Source organism: Entelurus aequoreus, linkage group LG15 (assembly GCF_033978785.1).
Source record: "Entelurus aequoreus isolate RoL-2023_Sb linkage group LG15, RoL_Eaeq_v1.1, whole genome shotgun sequence".
Taxonomy (NCBI): Eukaryota; Metazoa; Chordata; class Actinopteri; order Syngnathiformes; family Syngnathidae; genus Entelurus; species Entelurus aequoreus.
Genome location: NC_084745.1, coordinates 11,395,893 through 11,421,677, shown reverse-complemented (window position 1 = coordinate 11,421,677; position 25,785 = coordinate 11,395,893). Strand labels below are relative to the sequence as shown.

The window sequence follows — 25,785 nt, the reverse complement described above, 5'->3', positions numbered from 1 at the left end:
CCCCTGAGACGTGACAGTGGAGCAACTTGAACCTGTGAGTTATGTTATGGTCTAGTCGCCGTCCACTTATTCAGCATCTAATATGGGTAATATTTTAGAAAAACACTGTATTATTCTATTATTCAATGTGTCAGCTTCTGTTTTTGCCGGACGTCGGAGAACGGCGCATCAATTGAGCACGGCACATGAATTCCGCACAGAGCAGAGCGGATCGTGCGGGACAGGAAGTAGTGTACAAAATAAAACACCGGGTTAATTTTCAAAATAAAATGCACTGTGTTTACGGCGGATCACATTTCTCTCACAGTAGAGGTTTAGATATAAAGTTTATTGTGACTTTGCTATTACTGTGTGGGTTAACAAAATAATAATAATAACAATTATAATAATGATAATAATAACAATAATAATAAGAATAATAATGATAATGATAATAATAATAATTATTATTAGTATTATTAATAATAATAATAATAATAATTTCAGCATTCTGGGGATATAAGATGTAGGTTACCGGTATCTGTTAGGAATATTACCATCTGTATTTAAACTTGATTCATGTTGATTATGCCTGCAGCACAATGCCAAAAAAAGAAAGGATACAGAAAAGGTCTGATCCCCTTCTCCTCTACATTGAAAAAGACAGTCATAAATCACAATGATGTGATCAACATCTACAGGGACATGGCCCCCAGAAGGTTGCTGCTTTAAGGCCCCCAGAAGGTTTGGCTACTGATTGTGCACTGATTTCAAAGCATTTCATGGAAGCCCTGAATTTAAATTGAGGAGCATATTTGGGTATGGGTGGCCTCCATCCTACAGCCCTCTTCTGGCCCCTGGTCCATAATTTTGGCCCTGTATTGCGTTTCAGTTGTTTAGTCTGAGCATTAAGTGAGAAAGACCATAAGTTACAACTTCATGGTGTTTTCATCAAGTTAAGGGAAGAAGGACAGATTTTCACATTGAAGTTTTTTCCATTTGGGTATTTATTGTTGTATTTTTTTTCAAAGTTCATGTTGCACTGTTCAATGTTCTATATTAAAGTGCTTATCTTTAACAATAAATAGCCTAATAATAAACCAGTCTTCATGTCTTCCAATCCTATGATAATGTGAATTAACTCATTATGACAATAATTTGTTGACACAAAAGAAATGGCAATCACTTTTACCTACAAAGGACAAACAGCTAAGTTGTTAGCTTCCTATTAGCAAATTTAATTTTACATTAATTTCCATATTGTGTAAAGGACCAAAAAAAAAAGTTCTGCCCTTTTCTGACTTTGAGCCCCTGCCCCTCTATAATCATGTGCACATCCCTGTATACATACATATATATGTATATACACATATACATATATATATACACACCCACATACACAGTGGGGCAAAAAAGTATTTAGTCAGCCACCCATTGACAATCAATGGGTGGCTGACTAAATACTTGTTTGCCCCACTGTATATATACATACACACACACATATAAATAAATGATAAATGGGTTATACTTGTATAGCGCTTTTCTACCTTCAAGGTACTCAAAGCGCTTTGACAGTATTTCCACATTCACCCATTCACACACACATTCACACACTGATGGCGGGAGCTGCCATGCAAGGCGCTAACCAGCACCCATCAGGAGCAAGGGTGAAGTGTCTTGCCCAAGGACACAACGGACGTGACTAGGATGGTAGAAGGTGGGGATTGAACCCCAGTAACCAGCAACCCTCCGATTGCTGGCACAGCCACTCTACCAACTTCGCCACGCTCCCTCCATCAGTGTGTGAATGTGTGTGTGAATGGGTGAATGTGGAAATACTGTCAAAGCGCTTTGAGTACCTTGAAGGTAGAAAAGCGCTATACAAGTATAACCCATTTATCATTATTTATTTATATACATATATATATATATATGCACATACATATATGGATATACACACATACATATATATATATATATACACACACACACATATATACACACACACATATATACACACACACATGTATATATACCTGTATATACACATATATACACACACACATGTATATATACTTGTATATACACACACACACACACACACACACACATATATACACACACACATGTATGTATATATATATATATATATATATATATATATATATATATATATATATATATATATATATATATATATATATATATATATATATATATATATATATATATATATATATATATATATGTACGTAAGAAATAGTGTCAATTATGACTGATGCTAATTAGAGCAGGATCGTACCATTGCTCCAATTAACGACTCTGTTTAATTAACATAGGGTCCAAAAATATTGGCATTAACAGTGGTGGCTGCAGGCAACCTCCTAGCAGTGGCGTGCAGTCACGAGAGGCAGGGGAGGCACGGCCTCACCTGCCATCATGGAAAGAAAAAAAAAGTAAAAAGAAAATAAAAAAAATTTAATTGTTATATGTATCCAGTGATTATACTAAAGTTATTTTCCATTTAACTTCACCAGTTTTAGATTATTTTTATTTTCACATTTGCCGTTCAAATACTGAGAAGAGACGGTGTGGTGATCAGCAGCCAGTTGAGGCACGTCACAACGTTGTGCCTCAACATGGATTGTGCGCAATGACTCGGCTAACTGCTGGCCTGCTGTGCAGTGAGACTGTATTGCTATATGAATTATATTATACATTTCCATAGTTTAGTTTGCGAGGTATATAATGTACAGTGTATTTTGTCAACAACTGTATGTGTGTAACGTAATTCTTGTGCTGAGCGATCATAAAACTCTGCTGCGAAGACACACTGTGTGAGGCTCGTCTCATAACCCCGCCTCCTGGTGCCAAGCACCTCCGCCGCAGAATGCACCGCCCGACGGGAGCGCCACACCAACCGAAGCCCACACCCAAACCCTCCACGTGCAAGACCGAATCCACCCAAAAAAAGTCACTTAACAAGAAGCCAAAAAGTGCAAAAACAACAATGCTCGCGCTGCAGGAGCCGCGAACGACCGCAGGGACACAACATTAGGTACACCTGCACTGCAGGTTCATATGTTTGTAAATCTGACTGTGATGATGCAGTCGTGCCTCACCAGACATTAACCTCACCGCACGCCACTGCCTCCTAGTGTTGTTTTTTAATTCCACAAGAGCAGCACAGCTGCATTTGAAGTATCTTGAGTAGCTTTATACAGAGAGTCTGGGTTCATTTTTGCCTCATCCCTCACTCAGAGCGTGTGTAACGAATGTGTGAAGAAAACACTAACGACCTGATAAAACCTGAGAAGTGCGAAAAAGAAAGATGATACAGTATCATCTGCTCACAGATGCTACCTGGTGGTAGTTTGAGCACACTGCAGCTTGTCCTAGATAGTCCTACTCCTTAATGCTTCAGTCACATGCAGGATTCAGGAAAACCATTTCATAATGACAACCACTACCCAGGTGAGTTCAACTTGAAAATGAATTCATGTATGATGCTGTGGTACAATTGACATAGAGTGAAAACCCACTATTATAATGCACCTGAAGGAAACAAATATCTGCTTAATCTTTTTCTCTCTCCAAGAACCGCCTGCTTCTAACTACACTCAAGGATAATTATGGATTATATTCTGACGCAGGCCCAGGTTTTCAGGCTTTCACTTTTCAGTAAGTTTGCATTAGTGCTGTAATTAGCTCCTAATTAGGAATGTTTGGCCAGTCTAGTTGAGAGTATGTTTATCAGGATGTATCTTTTTGCTGGCTGTCTTATCTTTGCAGCAGATGTTAAGGAATGAGGGGCATGCATGCTACCTGTTTACTCTTTGGGGAGAGGGGGTTTTCCTCCATTGTTCCTCTATTCCTCCCACTCTCCAACTTCCTTTTTAAGGAACTTTTCACATTTTTTTCTGTTGTTTTTTTGAAACAGGGTTTGGGGTTTGGCATTCCTCCCTCTTTAGCAAGAATTCTTTCCGATGGCACTCAACAAACACACACCTGGGAGTGATTCCGTTATGCTTTGCTACATTCCACCGCCGGGCCGGGATGAAGTCATCGCTGGTGGGCTGATCCCTGCCATGACAGAAATAGCGCAGCGGCACTTTAGCTTGCGGTTATGCAACGTTAAGCAAATAGGCGAGCGGCTAAACTAACGTAGCGGACCCCGATTGACTTGATTATTTTTGTAAAACTATTTAATGAGACTTCTATTTGGATAGAAGGTTTTATTTTGATATTTCCTAACCTCCACGGTTAATTATGTCATAATAACAATGCTCCTTTCTCCTGAGGAAGGAATCGCAATCTCCCTTTGCAAACAAGTTATTGAGGGTCCTGAGAGTGAAGAGACCTTTAATCCCTATCATCCTAAAAGCTTGTCAATGAGATTACAACCCGGCACGAACTCTACAACTGTGATAACGCTTAAATAGGTAAATCATTCATAATATTACTTTTGATTCCTTAATAGTAAGTCTTATTTAAATTTAATTTACTTTTACTTTCAACACTTAAATTTCTACATCACAGGTGTCAAACTCAAAGCCTGAGGGGCCAAAATTGGCCCGCCACATATTATGTGGCCCGCAAAAGCCTGGGAAAAATGTGTGTCAATAAATACTTGTTTGTTTTTACTAAATGCATTCATTCTTTACATTTTGAGGAAAAAAAAGTATATCTTTTAAACTTTGAAATTATCTGGTCATGCCAAATATATTAATATATACCAGTGTTTCCCACACATTCATTTATTTGTGGCGGCCCGCCACGAAAGAATTACGACCGCCACAAATAAATAAAAAATTATTTTGTGGTTGTTGTTTTGTTTTTGTTTTATTTTATTTATTTATTTATTTTATTTTTTTGTCCTGTCCAGCTTCTCAGGCAAATCATATAGTTGATGTAGATGCCCATATCGGCTGTTCAGATTTACTTTACAAAAGAGAAGTGTAGGATACTTCTCTTGTTGCCTTATTTGTATTTGACTTTATTAAATATATTTATATTATTATTTGGTGCAGCCGGGCCGGAGCAGGAGGGGATAGAAAGAGAGAAATTATTATGTTGCTGGTAAATAATATGGTTGTAGTAGTAGGCTAAAGTTAAATTATTTAGTATGCACTAATTAAAGGGGCAGAGCTTTAAGAGACATTTTAGCTTTTATATTTTATAAGATATATTTTTTGTGAGAACCACAATTAATAAATATATTTCAGTGAATAACTTATTGTTCAAATCTGTATATAAATATGTACATAAAGTGTTGTAATTATATTGTAAAATGGATGAATGGATGGATGGACGTTTAAAACAAAACTGTTATTATTAATTAGTAAGTATACATTTTTTGAGCCTTTTTAGAGAAAATCATATCATTGTAGTAAATTATGCAAATTACTCGATGTCATGGTGACCACGCCCATAGCCACGCCCCCACCACCACAAGTATCTTGGCAGTTTATGGGAAACACTGTATACTGTACTAAAAACATTTGTGTAAAGATAAAAATAGTTCAATATCTGCTTGTCACCTTTAGTTAAAGCAAGTTATCCATGAATTTGTACATAAATACATCTAATAATCAAGTGCGTAGGCAATTGTTTAATAGTATGAGGTGATTATATATTTTATATCAGTGCTCTCAAATGATATATTTTTCTTAAATCAGATGCCCTTGAATTTCGATAAATCATGATTAATCACAGGTTATTCCCTGCATCCATCCATTTTCTACCGCTTATTCCTTTCGGGGTCGCGGGGGCACTGGAGCCTATCTCAACTACAATTGGGCGGAAGGCGGGGTACACCCTGGACAAGTCGCCACCTCATCGCCCTGCATGCATAATTTTAATGAAGGCAGCCATTACAATAAAGTGGCCCTCAATAAAAACGAGTTTGACACCCCTGGTCTAGATCAGGGGTGTCCAAACTTTTTGACTTGGGGGCCGAATTGGGCTAAAGAAATTTGGTTGAGCGCATGTAAGGTAACATACATATGTGTGTGTACATATTATATTATTATAACGTTATATATATATATATATATATATATATATATATATATATATATATATATATATATATATATATATATATATATATATACATATATATATGTGTGTGTATGTGTGTACATATTATAATATTATAACGCTTATATAATTAATAATTTAAATAATTGGATATTAAGAGTATGTGAAAAGTTCGACTCTCACCTTGTTTATTTCTGTGACGACTTCCTTAAAGTTTTGTAATCCATCAGAAATATCAAGCAGTTAAAAATGCTCAGAACATGGATATGTGAACATGGATATGTGTGGAGAGTGTTGTATTTTTCCCATTATTCTTTGTAATGGATTTAAATGGAGGTAATTTTGAATGTTTTTTATGGTGCATGGACATTTTTTTTATGACATTTTGTGTTGGTTGGATCTTTTTTTTTGCACCATGACTAGGAAAGATTTTTTGCATTGGGTCATATAGGTAAATGCTGCTCAGTGTGCCAGTCAGAGCATAATTAAAGGTCATTGACCTGAAATGCTCGTATTGTCTTCTTGATGCCACCAAAATGGCAGCATCAAAGACAGTCTTTTCAAATGAATGCAATCTCCCTGCGGGCAAGATTCCACGGTCCGTAGTTTGGACACCCCTGCGTTAGATCAACTTCTGAGCTATCCGTTGATCATAAGTTTGTATTATCTTTTGATCAATGACAGTTTTAAAGTAAAAAACTGCCTGCATGACAGCTTTGTGTTATTAGTGTGAATATTTTAACATCTTCTCATTACATTACATCTGTTTGCTTTTGTATTCCACTTTTTTATATAGTATTTTTCAAATGTGCTGCGGGCCGTAATTGGGGCCCCCCATGCCGCACTTTGGACACCCCTGCAATAAGACATCAGTGGTTAGCTTCTACTTCCAATGTGCGTTTGTGTGCGACGCCCCTCTGAAGAGGATTTGCACTCGCAGTGGAGATTAACGCTGGGCAAAGATTAAGCAAATTAACCGCGCTGGTGTCTCCTGAAATAAACAGTTGCCGTGGAAGAGCCTCGGCAGCCATCATGATGGAGAGCGCAGTACGGACGCTTCGCAGAGCCTCGAAAACAATTTTACAATGACAACCACTACCTAGGTGAGTTCAACTTGAAGCTGAATTCATGCATGATGCTGTGGTACAATTTAGAGGTTAGATGGAGTGAAAACCCACTATTATAATGCAACTGAAGGAAAAAAATATCCGCTTAATCTTTTTTTGTCTATTAAAAACAATATTAGCGTTACTAATAACTAGGATGAACTAATTTTAAAGTCACCCTCAACATCAAATCGGTAAATAGCAAAAACAAACCCATTAGGATTTAAACAAAACGTGAGTTACTTCATTTATGTACATAGTTTCACATTTTAGGTACAACACTATCAAAAAAATGATTGTTTTGTCTGTTAAAAGCTGCCCCGTTGCTGACTAGCAACCAGCTCATTACAAGAAGATGATGCTTCCAGCTTTGGCAGCTTTCCCAGAGGTCAGATCAAGTTAGCCGTGACAGCCGTGACTCCTTGAAATAAACAACATATGCTCGCCTCACGTAACTCAGGTGTTTGCGCATCATTAAGTTGCCTCCAACACGCTGCTCTAGGGGTGTTTGTTGCGCTTCAACAACAGTTGTTTTGATCCTTCACTTGTCCTGACTTTGTCAAAGTATTTGTTGCATTACTGGCTGACAAAAGTGTACGTACAAAAACAATCTGCAGGGTGTCAAGAGCCTGAGCAACACGTGGCGCTGTAACCAATCCAAAGTCTAAAAGAAAGTATTTTACAGAAAAGGCACAATAGCAAAGGCACATGCTTGAATCACACCTGGAGATATATGTAACAAAAATAAATCAGTCACCTCACTTAAGACTACAAGTATGATTATTCTGTCTGAACGCTTAAGGTCCAAACTTCCCCCGAGTTGGAGTTAATGAAAAACACAATGACCTAAAACTCGTCAGAAAAAAAAGGTACTGACAAATTTCAACCTTTATGTCTTCCTCCTTTGCAGTGAATCAGGAACAATGAACGACACGAGTCTGGGAAGGATCCCCCCTGACCAGTCATCGGGGAGCCTGCACACTTATGGAACCCTTCGCCATCCCAGCGTCATCGATCCCATTCTATCAAAGCGGGTATGCTTCTACAAGAGCGGAGACCCTCAGTTCAGCGGTTTACGTATGGTGGTCAACAACCGCACCTTTAAGACCTTCGAAGCTCTCCTAGACAGCCTGTCTAAAAAGGTGCCCCTGCCGTTCGGTGTGAGGAACATCACCACCCCACATGGGGTTCACACCATCAACACGCTGGACGAGCTGGAGGATGGAAAGTCCTATATCTGCTCTGACAGCCGGAAGGTGAAACCAATCAATCTGGCACAGGCCAGGAAGAAGCTTCCGCCCTGGTACCATGCCAGACCTGTTAGCGCTCACCGCCACCGCAAGACAGTGCAGCGGTCAAGGGCTTTCTCAGGTTGGACCACCCGCAGGCAGGAGCCAGTACTTGTACACACACCGAAGAGGCTGGTGGTGTTTCGCAATGGGGACCCTTCTGTCAAACATCCTGTGGTGCTACGAAAGAGAAGCATGGCGACGTTTGAGTCGATTCTGGAATATATTTCAGAGTTGATGCAGTTCCATGTGGTGAAGCTGCACACACCTGATGGCAGACGAGTAAGTGCATAACAGTTTCTTGTTTGGGAGGCAGCATTATTGCCCCATATAGGATTTAGTTAGACCTGCAATGTAAGTGGCTGCCCCATAAGGGGAAGTGCTAAGCTTCTTTAGCAACTCACCCTAATCCCTCGCACAGCATTGTGGTATAGTGCGCTGTAAGGCTACTGGTTAAGGAGCCGCGAGAAATTGAGAACCTTCCAGTACCGACATTATTGTGCTTTCAGTTGTAACGCCATGCAAAACCTTTTTAAATATTTTGATTCAATTAGAAAGCAGCACTTCTTTTCTCTGTTGTAGGTGGAAGGACTACCAGGCTTGATCCTGTGCTCAGGGATGGTGGTGGCTGCAGGCAAGGAGCCTTTCAGGCCTGCAAGCTACAACAGCCAGAAATCACTGGTATCAACGCGGCCGTCTGTCAGAAGACTGAAGGCTTTGAGCCGTAAGTTAAACTAATTTTGTAACGTGTCCACCTGGCGGACCCTTCACTCATGTGACCCACGTTCTGCAGTAATCTACCTACTCTCATTGGATAAAGCCTGAGAAAGTGCTGAGCCGATGATATCATGCATAACACCATAGATGACCTACATATTCAATCAGAAAGGCTGACAACTGATAGTCAAACGGTCTCTCTAACTTGCTTTCTTTCTTTTCCCTTAATGCCTCCTTTGGACATATATCCACAATCACCTTCCTTTGACTTGACTGAGAAGGAAAAAAGAAGTCGGTCTCATACAAGTCAAGAAACTTCTCCACGTCCTCAGAGAGGTACATTGTGAATAAGATTCACAACTCCCTCATGGAAAGCTCATGCGACATACCCAGCAACCCCACAAACTCCATCGAGTCCGGACATGTGCTGGAGTCTGTTGCAGAGACGAAGGCTGATGGCGAGACACCCAGTGAGGATGACATTGAAAAGTCCTTTCGGGTGAACCAGGACGGCAGCATGACGGTGGAGATGAGGGTGCGGCTGACCGTCAAAGAGGAAGAAACACTCCATTGGACGACCACCCTGTCACGTTTAAATGTGGCAAATCAGCTTAACATGACTTGCTTGCCTGAGCCAGAGTCAGAGCAGGACATCTGCACTAGTGCCTCGATGAATTTACATAACCCTGCCTCCTCGAATGATACCATCAACAAGGATAAGACTAAAGACAACCACAATGAGGAGCTACCATCGCTGGGTAATGGAGTTTTTAGTCAAAGCAGTTATGAAGACGATGACATCAAAAAAGAGCCGAATCTGGGGTCTCCAAGACGAGAGCAGACCCCGGGACATAAACTAATAAGAAAAAAGCAAGCATCTCACTTGTTCAGGGAAGAGACAGAAGATGCAGCCATGACGGAGGAGTATTGCATGGTCATGCAGAGCAGCACAAGACCAATCCCAAAACCCAGAAGGCTCAGTTATATGGATGCTAACGCCCTAAACAATACATCCTTTAAATCAGATGAGGTCATGCAGATTGAATCTAGTGGGGAGGAAATCACTGAAACGGTCTTACACATATATGAACAACAGACTTGCCAGGATAATTTCCATGCCAATGTCTGCACACATGGGATGGCCTTTTACCGGCCGGTTACTTCAGAAACAGAACATCCCTCCACAAATAACTTTGAACCAGAGCTCTGTAAACCCTCAACAGCCTCTGAGTCTATTAACATCTGGAAGGCTAGAGACAAGTCAGTCCCTAGTCCAAAACGTAGTAGAATAAAAGTTAAGCAGCAAGTGCCAAAGTCCACCAAAGGCAAAATAAATCGACCTCAGCACAAGTCCAATAAAACAGGAAGGAGCCCCAAAGTTAATAATAAAGGCTTTAGACGTCTTTTGTCGCCAGGTAAAAAACAGAATTCATCAGGATCTACAGAGAAGCGCAAGAAAGCAAAAACCTTCTCCAGTGCAGGGTTCCTACGGAGAATCTATGGCAATAAATTAAAATCCCCAAAAAGCAAATCAAAGCTCAAAAGGAGATTAACACAAAGCGATGATTACACATTGAAGGTACCACATAACCAAACAAAACATGTGCTACAAATGGCTAACAATATGCATGAAGCAAGGGCTGTATTGATTCGGCAGACTTCTGTACATCGAGAGAAGAAGGAAAACAAACGTTATGAAGTCAGTGAACAAATGCCACTACCTGCTTTTGACTCCTCTAGCTCTATTGCTAAAGAGTATGTGGAGAGTTGGCTGAAGAAAGCTCAAATTAACAGAGATGGAAGCCAAAGTAAGACAGAGGGGGGTTATGCAAAAACCGAAAACGAACCGCCATTGCCTGAGGACATGCGAGGAACTTCTGTACAACACAGAATACAGTCCTTAGAGAACAAGATGGCTGCATCCAACCTCAATGTACAAAATAATATAGAAGAAACAAAACCTGAACCTAAAATTAACTACGCAGAGATGCCACCAAACAGGCAAATGGGGAATGAAGCAATTCAAGAGTCTTCTGATACTCTCTCAATGGAGCTGCCTCTACCACCTCCACCTGAAGAGGAAACCCCAGAAAAGTCCAAATCTGAATATCCCCTGACAGATGGAGCTGACGCTGTGGCCTGCAAACCAACAAACATGCAGCCATCAGGGACAATCTTAGATAATCACTCGCCATTTGTTGATCCCACACCTGCCCAGGATTTACTGCATAGCCAGCACGTAATGAAAATGAGTAAACTGCTGCAGCCTGATGTTCCTAACACGCTGCAGAGAGCTTCATCTGTCAAAAGGGCCCCCTTGATCAGTAATATGTCTTTAGAGAGGAACATGTCGGTCAGAAAGGCTTGTCTAGACAAGTTTACAGTTTGTAACCATGACAACTTATCTGAAAACGCTTCAAAAACTCTTTGCAAACAACAGTCACTCTTAGATGCAAAGGCCAGGTCTTCTGTGTCTCCAAATAGTTTATCGTCTGATGAGAGGCTGTCGTCAGTCAGTATTGTATCGAGTGAGGCTCCAACATCTCCAAATAATCTTCCAATGGAGGAATCGTCACCTAAACCCATAAAAAGTCCACCTCCAAATGGAAAAGTACGGTCTAAATCATTCCACCACCACCCTCTGGATAAGAAAATATCACCAAATATGGCCGTGCAAAAACAGGTGACACCAAATACCAGTCCCTTGCCAGATAAAAGGCAGACTTTGTCCAAATCCAAGCTAAGCAAACAGTTCACACATTCCCACTCTATGGACTTAGTGTCACCGCCAGCTAGACGCAAGACAAAGAAAAAGGTGCTCTCCAGGAACCTTTCTTCAGATAGCACAACAGAGGTTGTGAGTACAGTAAGAAAAACACCATCCCAAAGAAAGAATACTCTTAAGGCCTTAACAGCTGATCAGGACAAAACATGTACCACGTCCCTAAAACAGATCAATGCCAATTATGAGACAAGTGAACAACTTTTGATGGACAAAGAATTCCAAGCACAGCCATTAAAAACTGTCAACCTCCTGGACAATGTCTGCTATTCAATCAAGTCAATCAGGCAAATTACTCAAAACAAACGTCCATCTAGCTCGGAAAAGTCCAACAGCTTGCCAGACTTCTTCTCCCAAGTGGCCTCCACCTTTGGCTCCTCTTCCAAAGTGCTCCTCGCCTTCCTATCAATCATGACGCTAAAGGACAGCATCGCCAACCTCAGTGTGGACCAGCTCAGGGCCAACGACGTCAGCAGTGCCGAAGCTTTGAAGATGATCAACTCCCTGAGAGAAATTGCAAGCATGGAAGATTCCCAGCAATTAAGGGATAGTTTGTCTGAGCTACAAAAATCGGCAACAAAGCAGCTCCTGGACAGCTGGACGGGCTTCCAGGAGATGGGTGAAAAATATAAGAGCTCACCAAGCGGTTTAGAGAGAGACCTCACACATGATGCTAAAGAACCGGTTATTGATGACTTCATTGATAGGCTTAACATACCTGAAATACTTAAAGAGGAACTTACATCTCTCCCAGCAAGATCTCACAATGGGAGTGACAGAAATGAAAATATGACAGATGAAAAGAGCGAAGCGGAGGATTGCAGGTCTGAGGAACACACTGAAGGAAGCCAAAGGTTTGACGAACAGCCGAAGATCAACTTGGACCAAAATATTTCTCATTCTAATACCGCCCTGGAACAATGGTCAGATAAGGAAACAGAACATGAAGATGAACCACTAGGAGATGGCTGTTATGTGGAACTGACTCCCAGGCGGAAGGGAAGCATCTCCAGTCCAGAAAAAGAAAAAGAGGTGAGTCTCCGTGAGAGCACCGTAGATGTGAATGAGCAAACGTCATCTGAGGTTAACCACGCAGGATTAAAGATTATTGTTGACGAAAGCCAACGTGGTCCAAAAGCAGAGGAGGATTGCGTGAACAAGCATACAGAAGAGATACAGGAGGACATTCTTGTAGATAAAAGACTCGTTGGTGACTCTCCTCTAGAGACAGATCAGCATCAGGATCCTGACATCATGAGCCTGATTGATCAAAGTAATGATACGCCAAAGAATGGTAGCCTCGGAGAAAATGACAGTGGTAATGACCACAGCAGCTGTAAAGACCACGTAGAAGAGTTGGCGGTTGTATATGAGCAAATCAAAAGCTCTACTGAAGAAGAATTAAGCTTTTATGAGAAAGAGTTGGGCTCTGGGGAGGTGCATAGTGACACAAAATGTAACAGAGCAGACGTTCCACAAGATCAGTCTGAAGAAATAACATCACATCCAGTGGCAGTAAGGGTTAGTCTTCTGGAGAAGCAGGTTGCAGAAAGACAGAGGACGAGATACAAAAAAGAACATGCCAAAAAGGCCTCCCTTGTGTTAGATGTTGAGAAGCTTGCCACTGAAATATCTAAGCACTGCAGTAGATCAGCTCCTCAGTCATCACTATCCTTCAGCTACGACTCTAGTAATGTTGTATTTACAGAGCTTGAGGGCAACAGAGTAAAGTTCATCAGGGACATGTTTCTAGCCAAGGGTTCTGCAGATGTACCAAAATATGAGCACGGCTTGAACACAACGCAGCCGTCCGAATTTAGCGCAGACAGTGGTGGCTATCAGACTCAAACATCTAGTGAAAGGTCCAGTAGTGAAGAGGATTCATCAAGGAAGTCTATTAGCAAAGGCTTTGTGAGGAGAACCATTGAAAGGCTTTATGGGAAGAAGGATACAGTAGAAAGGCCTCCATTGGCACCCAGAACAAAAAAAAAACGCTCCAGCATTTTCTCTCCGTTGCACATGGCTCAATGCAAAGCAGCTTCTGAGTTGTCTTACTTCAATTCCACTACTGCTTTAGACACCTTGACCGAGGCAACCCGATGCATCGCCTTTAATGCACAAGTTGGTCCTGGAGACAGCGTCCCCATCGACACAGGCCGGTGGCTCATCAGGGAGAACACTCTGATCAGGAAGTCTGTCTCAGACCCGACTGGAATCAACAAGAACTTAGTGAACTGCCACGAAAGCGAGGATGGGTGTGAGGACACACAAGAGAACACACCATACTCCCTTTTCAGCACGACGTCGGATCCGGAAGACAGTAAAAAGTCCAAAAGGTGCACCTATTTTTCTTTGCCCCACACAAGTGACTCTGAGGTCTGTCTGGATGACCCAAGTGCTCTGAGCAAGAACGAGGTGGGCGGCAACTCAGACGCAAAGGATAGCTCGGAGGGCTCCAAAGCGTGGTCAGAAAGGAACGGTTCCGCTGTTGGGGACTGTAAAATAATGGACAACAAAGTGCACCCGCTGGTGGAGCTCCCGGCGGATGGGGAGGTGGTGGTGGTGTCGCAGCCCGGGAAAGGTCACGGAGTAGTGAACAAACGTCTCCAGGAGCCCGATGTCTTGGATATTTTGTACAACTTTTGTGGTGAAAACTGTCCCATCTTGTGAACAGTATCTTGTCTTCGGTGCCTATGTTTTGAAGTTGCCATAATGTTGGCATTAACTACTGACTTCACTTATCTTTTTTTATGTTCAGGTCTTGCGTTGCCAGTATTATGCTCTTGCATCTCATGTGAGACGCGTGTGAATATTTTTGTGTATTTATTTTTTCCACCAGGTTGGTTGCCAAGTAAGCAGAACAAGCTACTGCGGGAGAATTAGCGTAATCTTGTTTTCTAGCTCTTAAGAACGGATCAAGGCCCAGCAGTTGCCAGGCAAGGCGACCAAAAAAAGCAAAACGCAGCTATGATTTGGCCTCAAAATGTTTGTTTTGGTACTTTGTAAAGTTCATGTGCAGTTGTTTAGCCATGCCAACAATCTGGTGTTTATGTGTGAATATAATTTTTGTTTAAGGATAGATGAGAATAGTTTTAATGGTTGACAATGTGGCAGCTGTGACGACTTTGTGTCTTTAAACTCTTGTGAAGGAATTAAAGTGTATTATTTCCAAGTGTATTTGGCTTGATCTCATTTTGCAGCCCGCATCAGAGAGAAAGGTTAAAATCATCAAGATGCCCAGTAAATTACAATGGCTCAGGGTGAGGATACCTTGGCTTGTTTACTGCTGGGTGATCACTATCAAGCCTGAGTCAGGAGGAGCTTGTTTTCTCACCCACACCCTTGGGGGAAGCCTGCTGTGTTGTTCCAACCTTGTTTTGTTACCACCAGGCTGGCAAGTGTTGTGACAGGAGCGTAGAGGAATGCACTAGGAAGGAGAACAAAACATGGCAGCCTTTGACCTTACACACGGAACAGATTGCATCAATACAAACATTCAAGTGGCCACTAGGTGTCACTGTTCTGCAAGGCAATCATCAGGGCAGGGCCAGTCGTCAACGCTCCTCTCTGATGATCCTATTAAAAAAGTGAGCAGGCAGCAATGTTTTCTGAGTTTATTATTTAAATAAATATTTACAGAGCAACTTTGTATAAATCAAATCTATTTTGCACAGCGCAAGTCTCTAAAAGTAACTGATGCAAGATGAAAATAAGGGATAACATTTGGACGCTATGCACCATTGCGGCAACACCATTTAACACTGGAGCCTTAAGACCTTTTACATGGTTTATTATAAATGTCGTTATAGTATGCATTTATCTACACGTTGAAATACTATACAGTGGAAGTTACTAAGGAATAGGGGATGATATTGTGAACTAATTCTAGAAAGGTTTGGGGGAGAAAAATTAGCATTTGTAGTCAAACACTGTTCAATTCAGGCACAATCAAAGCAAATGGTGAAATGAAAAAGACACTTGATACAGTATAGTAGGTTACAATGCCCTGCTATGTGAACGGACAGGATATGGCTCAGCTTGGAACACATCACAGTTCGAGCAAGGTGATCTAAAGAAAGTTAGGAGCACCTTTTTAATGCCCAAGCTACACTTCTAAACATGAGTTCTTCAGAGAAAACCAGCGGGCATTAAATTCTCAGACTGAAGCACATTGTTAACATGATTAGTTTGTGTGACAATTAAACATGATCAAGTCAAAGGAGGAGTAAAAATGTTAAGTGTTTAAAAATTGAGCAGCTGTGACTTTTAAACATGTTTTGAATGTGACAACGTCATTGTAGTAACTTAGGAATGGTTAAAGACAAAATCTAAAATCATTTAAAATATTTTAAAAACGATGACACATGATTTTTTTCCACTAATAAATGTGTTGACTTGGTTGGGATTAAAGGGTGAATTTGTATTTTCCAACAACGCAGTGTTGTTTTAATCCTGAGATTTGAACCAATCAGTATCCTTTCTGAAGGAATTTAGTCTTTTTGTTACCTCCCCACAATTGAAGACTCAGTTAGACACGTTTTAGTCCACTTGGTCTCTGAGCGTCTCGGTTAAATTCATCCTCACCTCTCCTGGTGAATGTCATACTGAAACAGTTTTGGGCTGGGAGGAGTGTGTTCCACTCACAAAGTTATATACCAAAAACTGAGACGTGCCAAAGTACTTTGTGGCGAAGAGCTTCCCGTCGGGGGTCGGGTCGGAGAAAGCGATCTCATCTTTACTCAGGTAAGAACCGTATATGAAGTTGTTCCTGTATGACAAAAGTGAATAGACTTTGATTATTTGCGTTTAGGTACAAGAACGTAGACACGGTTTTGTGGCGTCACACTGACCTGAGGCACTCAACCAAGCGGGAGGCGATGCTGCGGCGTCTCATCATGCTGACCACCCATATGCGGCTGATCCCGCAGAGGGCTGGTTCGGCTGTGGTGGAGCAACACCAAGCCCTCTGGCGCTCAAACATCACCTTCTCTCCTTCTGAGATGCCAGGAGCTGTCTCTTCAATCACCCTGTAGGCCTACAGACATGTGGGAGGAAATCATTGATGCGTGTGCACTAAAGTGGAATCCGTTTAGTCGGGTCCATAAATATTGGGACATCAACATAATTATATATTTGGCTTTGCATCCAAGTAGGGTTGTACGGTATTAGTATAGTACCGCGATACTAATGAATCATTTTCAGTCCTATACCGTCTCTGAAACGTACCGGTCCTGCATCCCCCCGCGTCGAAGTCACGTTGTGACATTGCTGGTTTACGAGCAGATGAGCATGTTCGGCGGCACACAATCACAGAGTACTTACAAAGAGACACAGTGTGTTGACAGAAAAGGGAGTACGGGCGCGTTTTGTCTTAAAAACTAACGATAAAGGTGAAGTTATAACACTAAAATGCCCTCAGGAAGAGACATGGCTAGCTAACTAGCGGCTAACGTCCATCCACCGTCTGCAGTGTTTTAGTTACTTCTAAATCACTAATCCTGGTCTCCATGGCGACAAATAAAGTACGTTTCTTACAAGTATCATCCCTGCAGGACGAGAAATAGCTAAATATGCTTCACTACACACCGTAGCTTACCGGCATCAAAATGTAAATAAACGCCATTGGTGGATCTACACCTAACATCCACTGTAATGATACCAAGTATGGGGGCGGCATGGCGTAGTGGGTAGAGCAACTGTGCCAGAAACCTGAGGGTTGCAGGTTCGCTCCCCGCCTCTTACCATCCAAAAAAATTGCTGCCGTTGTGTCCTTGGGCGGGACACTTCACCCTTGCCCCCGGTGCCACTCACACCGGTGAATTGAATGATGAATGATAGGTGGTGGTCGGAGGGGCCGTTGGCGCAAATTGCAGCCACGCTTCCGTCAGTCTACCCCAGGGCAGCTGTGGCTATGAAAGTAGCTTACCACCACCAAGTGTGAATGAATGATGGGTTCTACATGTAAAGCGACTTTGGGTACTTAGAAAAGCGCTATATAAATCCCAGGTATTAAGTACAGGCACGTATCTAGTCGATTACGTCGACATTTTTTGGCATCTTCTTTCGTTTAAAAAAAATGTATATTATGTTTATAAACTCAGGAAATATGTCCCTGAACACATGAGGACTTTGAATAAGACCAATGTATGATCCTGTAACTACTTGGTATCGGACTGATACCCAAATTTGTGGTATCATCCAAAACTAATGTAAAGTATCAAACAACAGAAGAATAAGTGATTATTACATTTTAACAGAAGTGTAGACAGAACATGTTAAAAGAGAAAGTAAGCAGATATTAACAGTAAATGAACAAGTAGATTAATAATCCATTTTCTACCAATTGTCCTTAATAATGTTGACAAAATAATAGAATGATAAATGACACAATATGTTACTGCATACGTCAGCAGACTAATTAGGATTCTTTGTTTGTTTACTTACTACTAAAAGATAAGTTGTCAAATATGTTCACTATTTTATTTAAGGACACACTTGCAATAAGAAACATATGTTTAATGTACCCTAAGATTTTTTGTTAAAATAAAGCCAATAATGATATTTTTTTGTGGTCCCCTTTATTTAGAAAAGTACCATATTTTCCGCACCATAAGCCGCACCTAAAAACCACAATTTTTCTCAAAGCTGACAGTGCGGTTAATAACCCGGTGCGCCTTATATATGGATTAATATTAATATTTATTTTCATAAAGTTTAGGTCTCGCAACTACAGTAAACAGCCGCCATCTTTTTTCCCCGTAGAAGAGGAAGCGCTTCTTCTTCTACGGTAAGCAACCGCCCCCATAGAAGAGGAAGCGCTTCTTCTACTGTAAGCAACCGCCAAGGTGAGCACCCGCCCCCATAGAAGAAGAAGCGTGCGGATATTACGTTTCATTTCATTTGTGTGTTTCTGTAAAGACCACAAAATGTCTCCTACTAAGAGACACGCGTACAAGGTTCCACTGACTTTTGATATTCATGTGAACCGCACTGTGGATACAACGGGAACACGTACGGTGAATATTCGCACCACAGGGAATGAGAGGTCGTCCTTCACTGTGGTTCTAGCTTGCCATGCTAACGGCCAGAAACTTCCACCCATGGTGATATTCAAAAGGAAGACCTTGCCAAAAGAGAACTTTCCAGCCGGCGTCATCATAAAAGCTAACTCGAAGGGATGGATGGATGAAGAAAAAATGAGCGAAGAGACCGGGTGACTTTTTTCACGTTGATCTATGACTGCATGCGCGTCCACATCACAGATGGTGTCAAAAAACAAGTGAAGCACACCGAAGAAGAAGAATTCGAGGGATTTGTGGATGAGTAATAACTTCAGAAAGTGAGCTTTAAATGTTTATTTTGTGTGTTGTGTGACACTAACGTATGAGCAACGTTGAGTTATTGATGTTGCTATTGCTCTGCACTATTTTGAGTGTTACTATTTTGTGATTGCACATTTGCACATTACATTTTGGGAGTGAACAGAGTTGTTAGAACGCTGGTTTGTAATATATTATTAAAGTTTGACTGACCTATCTGACTGTTTTTTTGACATTCCCTTTAGCGTAGCGTAGGTGCGGCTAATAACACGGGGCGGCTTAAAGGTAAACAAAGTTTTGAAATATGCCATTCATTGAAGGTGCGGCTTACAACACGGGGCGGCTTATGGTGCGGAAAATACGGTACAGAAAAGTACAGAAAATTACCGAAATAATTTTAGTACCGGTACCAAAATATTGGTATCGTTACAACACTACATCCCAGTGTAGAGTGTAAAGTGTTTTGACAGCAGTTAGTTGTATTCATATTTTAGTAATCTCTATTGATTTAGTTTAGTGTAGTTATAGTCGACTAAATTCCTCAACATTTTAGTCGACTAAAATTACAGTCGTTTTTGTTGACTTAAGTATAAAGGTTGACGCACATTTGAAGTTGTCTTGAAACCACTTTTACTAAGGTTATTGGAGAGCACCTCAAAAACTACATCCACAAGACCTGCACTCCATGACTATATCAATAAGTACGTTTCACACTAATCTTACTGTGCGTTATTTTTGTTGAAATTAAGCATTTTTTCAAATGTTGAATAATAAATGACTAAAATGGTCATAAGAAGAAACAAACTACCGTAATTTCCGGACTATAAGCCGCACCTGACTATAAGCCGCACCAGCTAAATTTAGGGGAAAATACAGACTGCTCCATATATAAGCCGCACCCGACTATAAGCCGCAGGGTTTTGATGTGTAATTACCGTAGTATATAGGGGTTCCTGCTACCACGGAGGGGATTGTCGGGACAGAGATGACTGTTTGGGAACGCAAAGCGTCCCATTTATTAACAATAAATCTTTCAGTCATTCAATCAAACTTTCACATCTTTGACATGGCGAACAGCATTCGTGCAGAGTACAAATAATACAACGGTGCAAAGTAATACAAAGTGCTCGCCTGTACGTTATCAAAATAACCAGCCTACCGGTATATGTAAATTAAGTCTTTAATCATTGTGTCATCGTCTTCCTCCTGCGTACTAAAACCACCGAAATCCTCTTCGTCGGTGTCGGAGAAGAACAGGCCGTAAATAAGCCGCACCGTTGTATAAGCCGCAGGGACCAGAACGAGGGGAAAAAGTAGCGGCTTATAGTCCGGAAATTACGGTAGTTTTAGTCTCCATTGCGTATAACTAAACGGAGTGTGCACAATTGGTGTCTCGGCCACTGTCTCATTTAAATACAGCAACCAGTGTTATGAACCTAGAACGTGTATATACTGTATGTCTCAAATGGCTGTCTTTCTTTGTGTGTTTGCTTGAAAAATGACAAATCTGCTCTTTTGGGGTGTCAAGTTGTGCAATTAATAGCTGAACAATGTACCAAGGATACTGAATTAAGTGCACTGTACGGGTATCTTGGTTATTGAATTGGTGGACAAACTCGCCCATTGTGTACAAGAAAAATAGTGGCAGAGTAAGCAGCCTTGCTCCTGCTCAGTGACAGTAGTTAGGACAGTATGAGTCATTTTGAAATATTAGTTTTGGCCTTCTTATTGTTGCGTAGATGTCCCAAAGTTTAGCCTGCAGACAGTGCTTTAAGTTGGTTGTATTTTTACCAAAGAAAATGGAGCCACAGGGTTCACAACATGTCTTGTTGTGTACGGTGGCAAAGATGAATTGCATCCATCGCTATCATCCATTGTTTTCTTCCAGGTGTACCTGTGTGATGTTGTCCCCCCTATCTTGTCCCAATCTCTCCAAACGTGTCCCGATCGTTTGTGCTGCAAACATTTTTGTTTGTGCTTTTACGGTTTTTAAGTTTTTCGAAAATACATTTTCTGACTAGAAATGTCATCCTGACCCCCACCTTGTCCAAATCACCCCAAATTTGTTTGTGTTTCATTTGTAACTATTAAAGTTTTACAGGTATTCATGTTTTATGATTGTGGTATTGACATATAATTAATGTGTTATTAATCAAAACTCGACCTGCCAACTATGTTAAAATCTTAAGGAGTGAAATTACTGCAAAAACTCAAAAAATGTTTCACAAATTAAAAAATGTTTTACATTTGTGAAACATTTGTTTTGAGTTTGTGAAACATTGAGTTAGGAAAACATTGAGTTCGTGAAATATTTTGAGTTTGTGGCTTCCGCCCGGATGCAGCTGAGATAGGCTCCAGCGCCCCCCGTGACCCCAAAAAGGGACAAGCCGTAGAAAATGGATGGATGGATGGATGTTTTTATGGAGTGAAATTACTGCCAAAAATCCACAAACTCAAAAAAATATTAAAATGTATTCATTTGTGTTTCGTGTGTGCGCAACACTATCTATTATAGTTTTTAAGTTATTGATGTTTTGTGATTCATGTGTGTGAAGTTGCCACCCCCCACCTTGTACAAATCTCCCCAAACTTGTCACATTTGTTTGTACTGCAAAAAATGTGGGTCTAACTATAATCATTTTTAAATTATTAACACATTTTGATTCATAACCAGCCTCCCCACCTTCTCAAAATCTCCCAAAACCAGTCCCAATCGTTTGTACTTCGTTTTTGCTCCAAAAAACTGTGGTCTAACTATTATAGTTTTCAAATTAACGAATTATGATTCATAAGGGGCTCCATAAACATCAATAACTTATAAACTGTAAAAGTTACACCAAACATTTTTGCAGCACAAACAAGCACAAATGATTGGGACTGGTTTGGGGAGATTTTGAGAAGGTGAGGGGCTTGGTTATGAATAATAACACTTAATTACCATTGACAACCTAAAACGTTAACTTAAAAACAGTAAAAGAACATGTTTGCACCACAAACAAAGCATAACGATTGGGACAAGTTTAGGGAGATTTGGACAATGCAATGTCTTCACACAGAAGACATTGTATTAAGGTGTGTAACAATACATACTTGTTTTCTCAGTGAAAAATCAAAACAACGTGCCTTACAAACACAGTAGTTCCTATTGGATACCCTCAATGATTTTACTCCCCTCCCCTAACCTTTGTCTCACCCACCTAAAGACATAATTAAATATGATTGGATGTCGTCTCTGTCAACATTTTAAACTAATTTTAATTCGTTGACTATAATTAATTTTGTCATTGTTTTAGTCAATATGCATTTTTTTTAATCTGTTATCATCCTATTTAAGTCAGGGAAAAATAGGTAATTGACTATAACTGCGACAAAAAATGTTCACTCCACAAAATGAACACTACTACACACCACAATGGATTTTAAATGAAACGAACAGGACGTTCTTAGACTGCACTTAAATCTTTGATTTGAGAGTTTTCACATCCAAATCAGGTGACCGGTGAATCCATTGTGGAGGTATGTAAAACAAAAAAAGTTTAAATTGTGTCTATGTTCTAATACTTATGGACCCAAGAGTACTAGAAATGCCATGGCTCACCTCCTGAATGTGCTCTGCTATAAGGCAGCCGGCCACTTTCTTGTCGTTTGAGATAAAGAGGAAGGTTTTGGTCTGCGATGGACACTTGGTCTCCACCTGCTGGAAGCCCAGATCATTGTCCACCATCTCCCTAATCTCTTCCACCTGAGGAACAACAAGTGGTTAGCTGCATCATCTTTACACGGTTAAAACTACTTTCCTGTAAATCCACTGCACCTTCTTGAGAGCATATTTTGGGTCATCTGGCAGGACTAGAATTATCTTGCCATCAGGGAATTCTCCCAGGATTCTCTCCTTTTTCCATCCCTGGCAAGTTACAAAGAAGCGTAACACACTTTAATATTGTTTCTACAAGGCCTAAAATCAATATTGCAATATACATTGCAGCCTCCTGCGAGAACGATATATAGCATGATATATTCATTGAAATGTAAATTATAAGAGAACAATATCAGAACAGGCATACGGAAAGCAAAACTGTCAAAACTGTTTGCTTTCAGACAGGTGAACGTATGGTTATGTTTCTTAACCATAGTGTTAAGAAAGCGTAATCTTGTTTTCTAGCTCTAGGGTTAAGCAGTGTCTTTAACAACATTATATATATACTTGTAGTGTGTATATAAAACGTTGATGGAGGGTTTTGAAGGCTACAATGGTGACCCTCATTCATTGCATTTTGCGAGCGTGTTTTTATCATCTTTAGAATCCTAAAAAAAAAAAGAAAAGACGTGTGTTCTTGTCTCTCATAATAATTGTGAACGATAAGCAAAATTACTAAAAAAGTTTCTATTTCTTAAGACTGCCATCTTTTAATATCATCAAATGGATTAAACTGTTAAGTCATATTTAATGTGTGTCAAAGACTGTGTATGTGACAGGAGCGCTCTGCTATTTTTAAGGACTGACTTAAAAATAAACACAAGTCATCTTCTGTATGACAGGTGTGTTCCATTTGCAGGACCTAAATTAATCAATCATATTTATTTATATAGCCCTTAATCACAAGTGCCTTAAAAGGCTTCACAAACCACAACATTATCTGAACCAACATCCGGGCAAGGAAATACTTCCCAATCCCGAACTTGGAAAAAGAAGAAACCTTTGGAAAGGACCTCAGATGAGGGGAACCTCCCACCGGTAAAAAAATTAATTAATAAATACCAAGGTGTTCTATGGAGAGTTCTCCTGCTTTCAGAAATCTGCTGTGAAAACGTCAGTGTTTAAGTTTTTAACTACTATTCAACTGTACATGGTGGGTGGAGTTGACCTGCTGGTAAACTAGTTAAATAGTTCTGCATGACATCATTTAAGAAGATCTGCATATGTTTTGTCTCGCCTCTAACTTTAGCAGAGTCTTTTGTGCTTGTAGGAGTTCATACCAGTGGTCAGAAACAATGTTTACAGTATGCTAGGTTGCTAGCAATTGGTGGTATATGCTCGTACTCTGTGCCTACTACTCAAGTCAGATGTTGCAGATTTGCAGCTATTTTTTAATGCCGCTTCCATTACAAGCTTGATATAACACGGTCACATGAATTTATCATTTTTAAAATATAATTTGACAAATCTGAGTATTTTATATCCTTACAATAACTCGTAGAAGCTAGCTTATCTCTTTCCGTAGTTAGCTTCTACAGCTAATACCAAAGCACGCTGATGTGTTCGTCCGCTAGAAAAAGAGTTTCTAAATGTTCACTCTTACAATAACAATGTCACTACAGTTTACCGGTAGTTATTATACAGATTACGGAAGGTAAATAAAGGTTTTCGATTGCATTTTTAAAGTGATTTAGAGGTAGAATTGATTGCTCCCATTAGCTGCATTGCTAGCTACCAAGAACAAGCCTATTTTTGTATGATAGAATGCAAAAAAACCCCACCTTTGGTCTTTTTGTCCCTCATGACCTACTCAATGGTTAGTGTCCCCCCTGAGATCGGTAGGTTGTGAGTCATACCAAAGACTATAAAAATGGGCTCCATTACCTCCCCGCTTGGCACTCAGCATCAGGGGTTGGAATTGGGGGTTAAATCACCAAAAATGATTCCCGGGCGCTTGATTTTTTGTTGTTGTTAAAAGTTGAATTGTTGTGGATCGTATTGTTCTAAAAAAAAAAAAATTAAATCATACCTGAATCGTATCCGCAACCACACATATCGAACCGACCCCTCGTTTTAACACATTTTGTTTGATTAGCGCATTAGTAATTTCTACTGACAAAACATGTATTTAAATTGAACTTCAATCCACTTACCACATATTTCACAGCGCTGATGAACTGGTTGTGGAAGAGCAAATGCTGAGATTCGTCTTCAGGGTGGGCGGCGGAGTACAGCATCCCACACACGCTGCAGGCCACTGCACCAAAATGCTTCTGACCTGCATCCTGCGAGACGAAGCACATCATTATTAGACACGGCACTAAAATCTAATTATACAACTTGGGGAGAAAGTCTGATGGGATTTACAATAATAGTTTGGGTGCCATCTTTGTCAGCCTCTTTTAGTTTTTTGACTTCTCTTTGCAGACAAGCATCAGACAGGGGAGTCTCTCCATCTTGCTGCTTCACAGGACCGCTGCAATATGAACACAGACTATAATGAATACAGATTTCAGTTACACGATGAGAGAAAAAAAGTGCTTTCTTACTCTTGACAAGGCCTTTCTAAAGTCTCCTGTGCTCTCTTGACGCTTTTAGTCTGTGGGCACTGATCAACACCGCTGGCTGTAAAAAGGAGTTAAGATTAATGAACACCTGCAATGTTTAAGTAGAAACCTTTTTAAATAAGTTAACAAAATATGATGCAGACCTGTAGGTTTTTCTTCACATTGCTGCACATTAGACTGATCTGAGCTCTCCTTCGAGGGAGGTGAACATGCTGAATGCAAACCAGCAGCCACCTAGCAAGAGAATTGATGGGTTAAGCTACATTTATAACCACCAATGATGTTTA

At 40.5% G+C, this 25,785-nt stretch overlaps 2 protein-coding genes across 2 annotated transcripts in view; one reads left to right on the top strand and one right to left on the bottom strand.

Moving 5' to 3' along the window:
* The first annotated feature begins 7,012 nt into the window (after window positions 1-7,012).
* Window positions 7,013-15,092, top strand: LOC133629821 (oxygen-regulated protein 1-like). The gene is made up of 4 exons (XM_062020853.1): window positions 7,013-7,124; window positions 8,038-8,698; window positions 8,999-9,140; window positions 9,415-15,092. Exons 2-4 carry the CDS (start codon window positions 8,051-8,053, stop codon window positions 14,583-14,585), a joined length of 5,961 nt encoding a protein of 1,986 aa, XP_061876837.1. The 5' UTR covers window positions 7,013-7,124; window positions 8,038-8,050; the 3' UTR covers window positions 14,586-15,092.
* Window positions 15,093-15,504: 412 nt separating this feature from the next.
* The window catches only part of LOC133629820 (uncharacterized), a 28,025-nt gene continuing 17,744 nt past the window's right edge, over window positions 15,505-25,785 (bottom strand). The window contains exons 3-10 of the mRNA XM_062020852.1: window positions 25,642-25,732; window positions 25,481-25,556; window positions 25,299-25,407; window positions 25,085-25,216; window positions 23,049-23,138; window positions 22,833-22,976; window positions 16,766-16,950; window positions 15,505-16,683 (exon numbers count right to left, since the gene is read on the bottom strand). Of these exons, the coding sequence (XP_061876836.1) occupies window positions 16,515-16,683; window positions 16,766-16,950; window positions 22,833-22,976; window positions 23,049-23,138; window positions 25,085-25,216; window positions 25,299-25,407; window positions 25,481-25,556; window positions 25,642-25,732 (996 nt within the window). The 3' untranslated portion in view covers window positions 15,505-16,514. The remainder of the gene's footprint in view (window positions 16,684-16,765; window positions 16,951-22,832; window positions 22,977-23,048; window positions 23,139-25,084; window positions 25,217-25,298; window positions 25,408-25,480; window positions 25,557-25,641; window positions 25,733-25,785) is intronic.

Bases quoted from the DNA above. Each gene is read 5' to 3' on its own strand.
- LOC133629821 (XM_062020853.1), top strand. From the start codon at position 8,051: ATGAACGACACGAGTCTGGGAAGGATCCCCCCTGACCAGTCATCGGGG. The intron at 8,699-8,998 runs GTAAGTGCATAA...TCTCTGTTGTAG, and splicing joins ACACACCTGATGGCAGACGA to GTGGAAGGACTACCAGGCTT. The intron at 9,141-9,414 runs GTAAGTTAAACT...TTGACTGAGAAG, and splicing joins AAGACTGAAGGCTTTGAGCC to GAAAAAAGAAGTCGGTCTCA.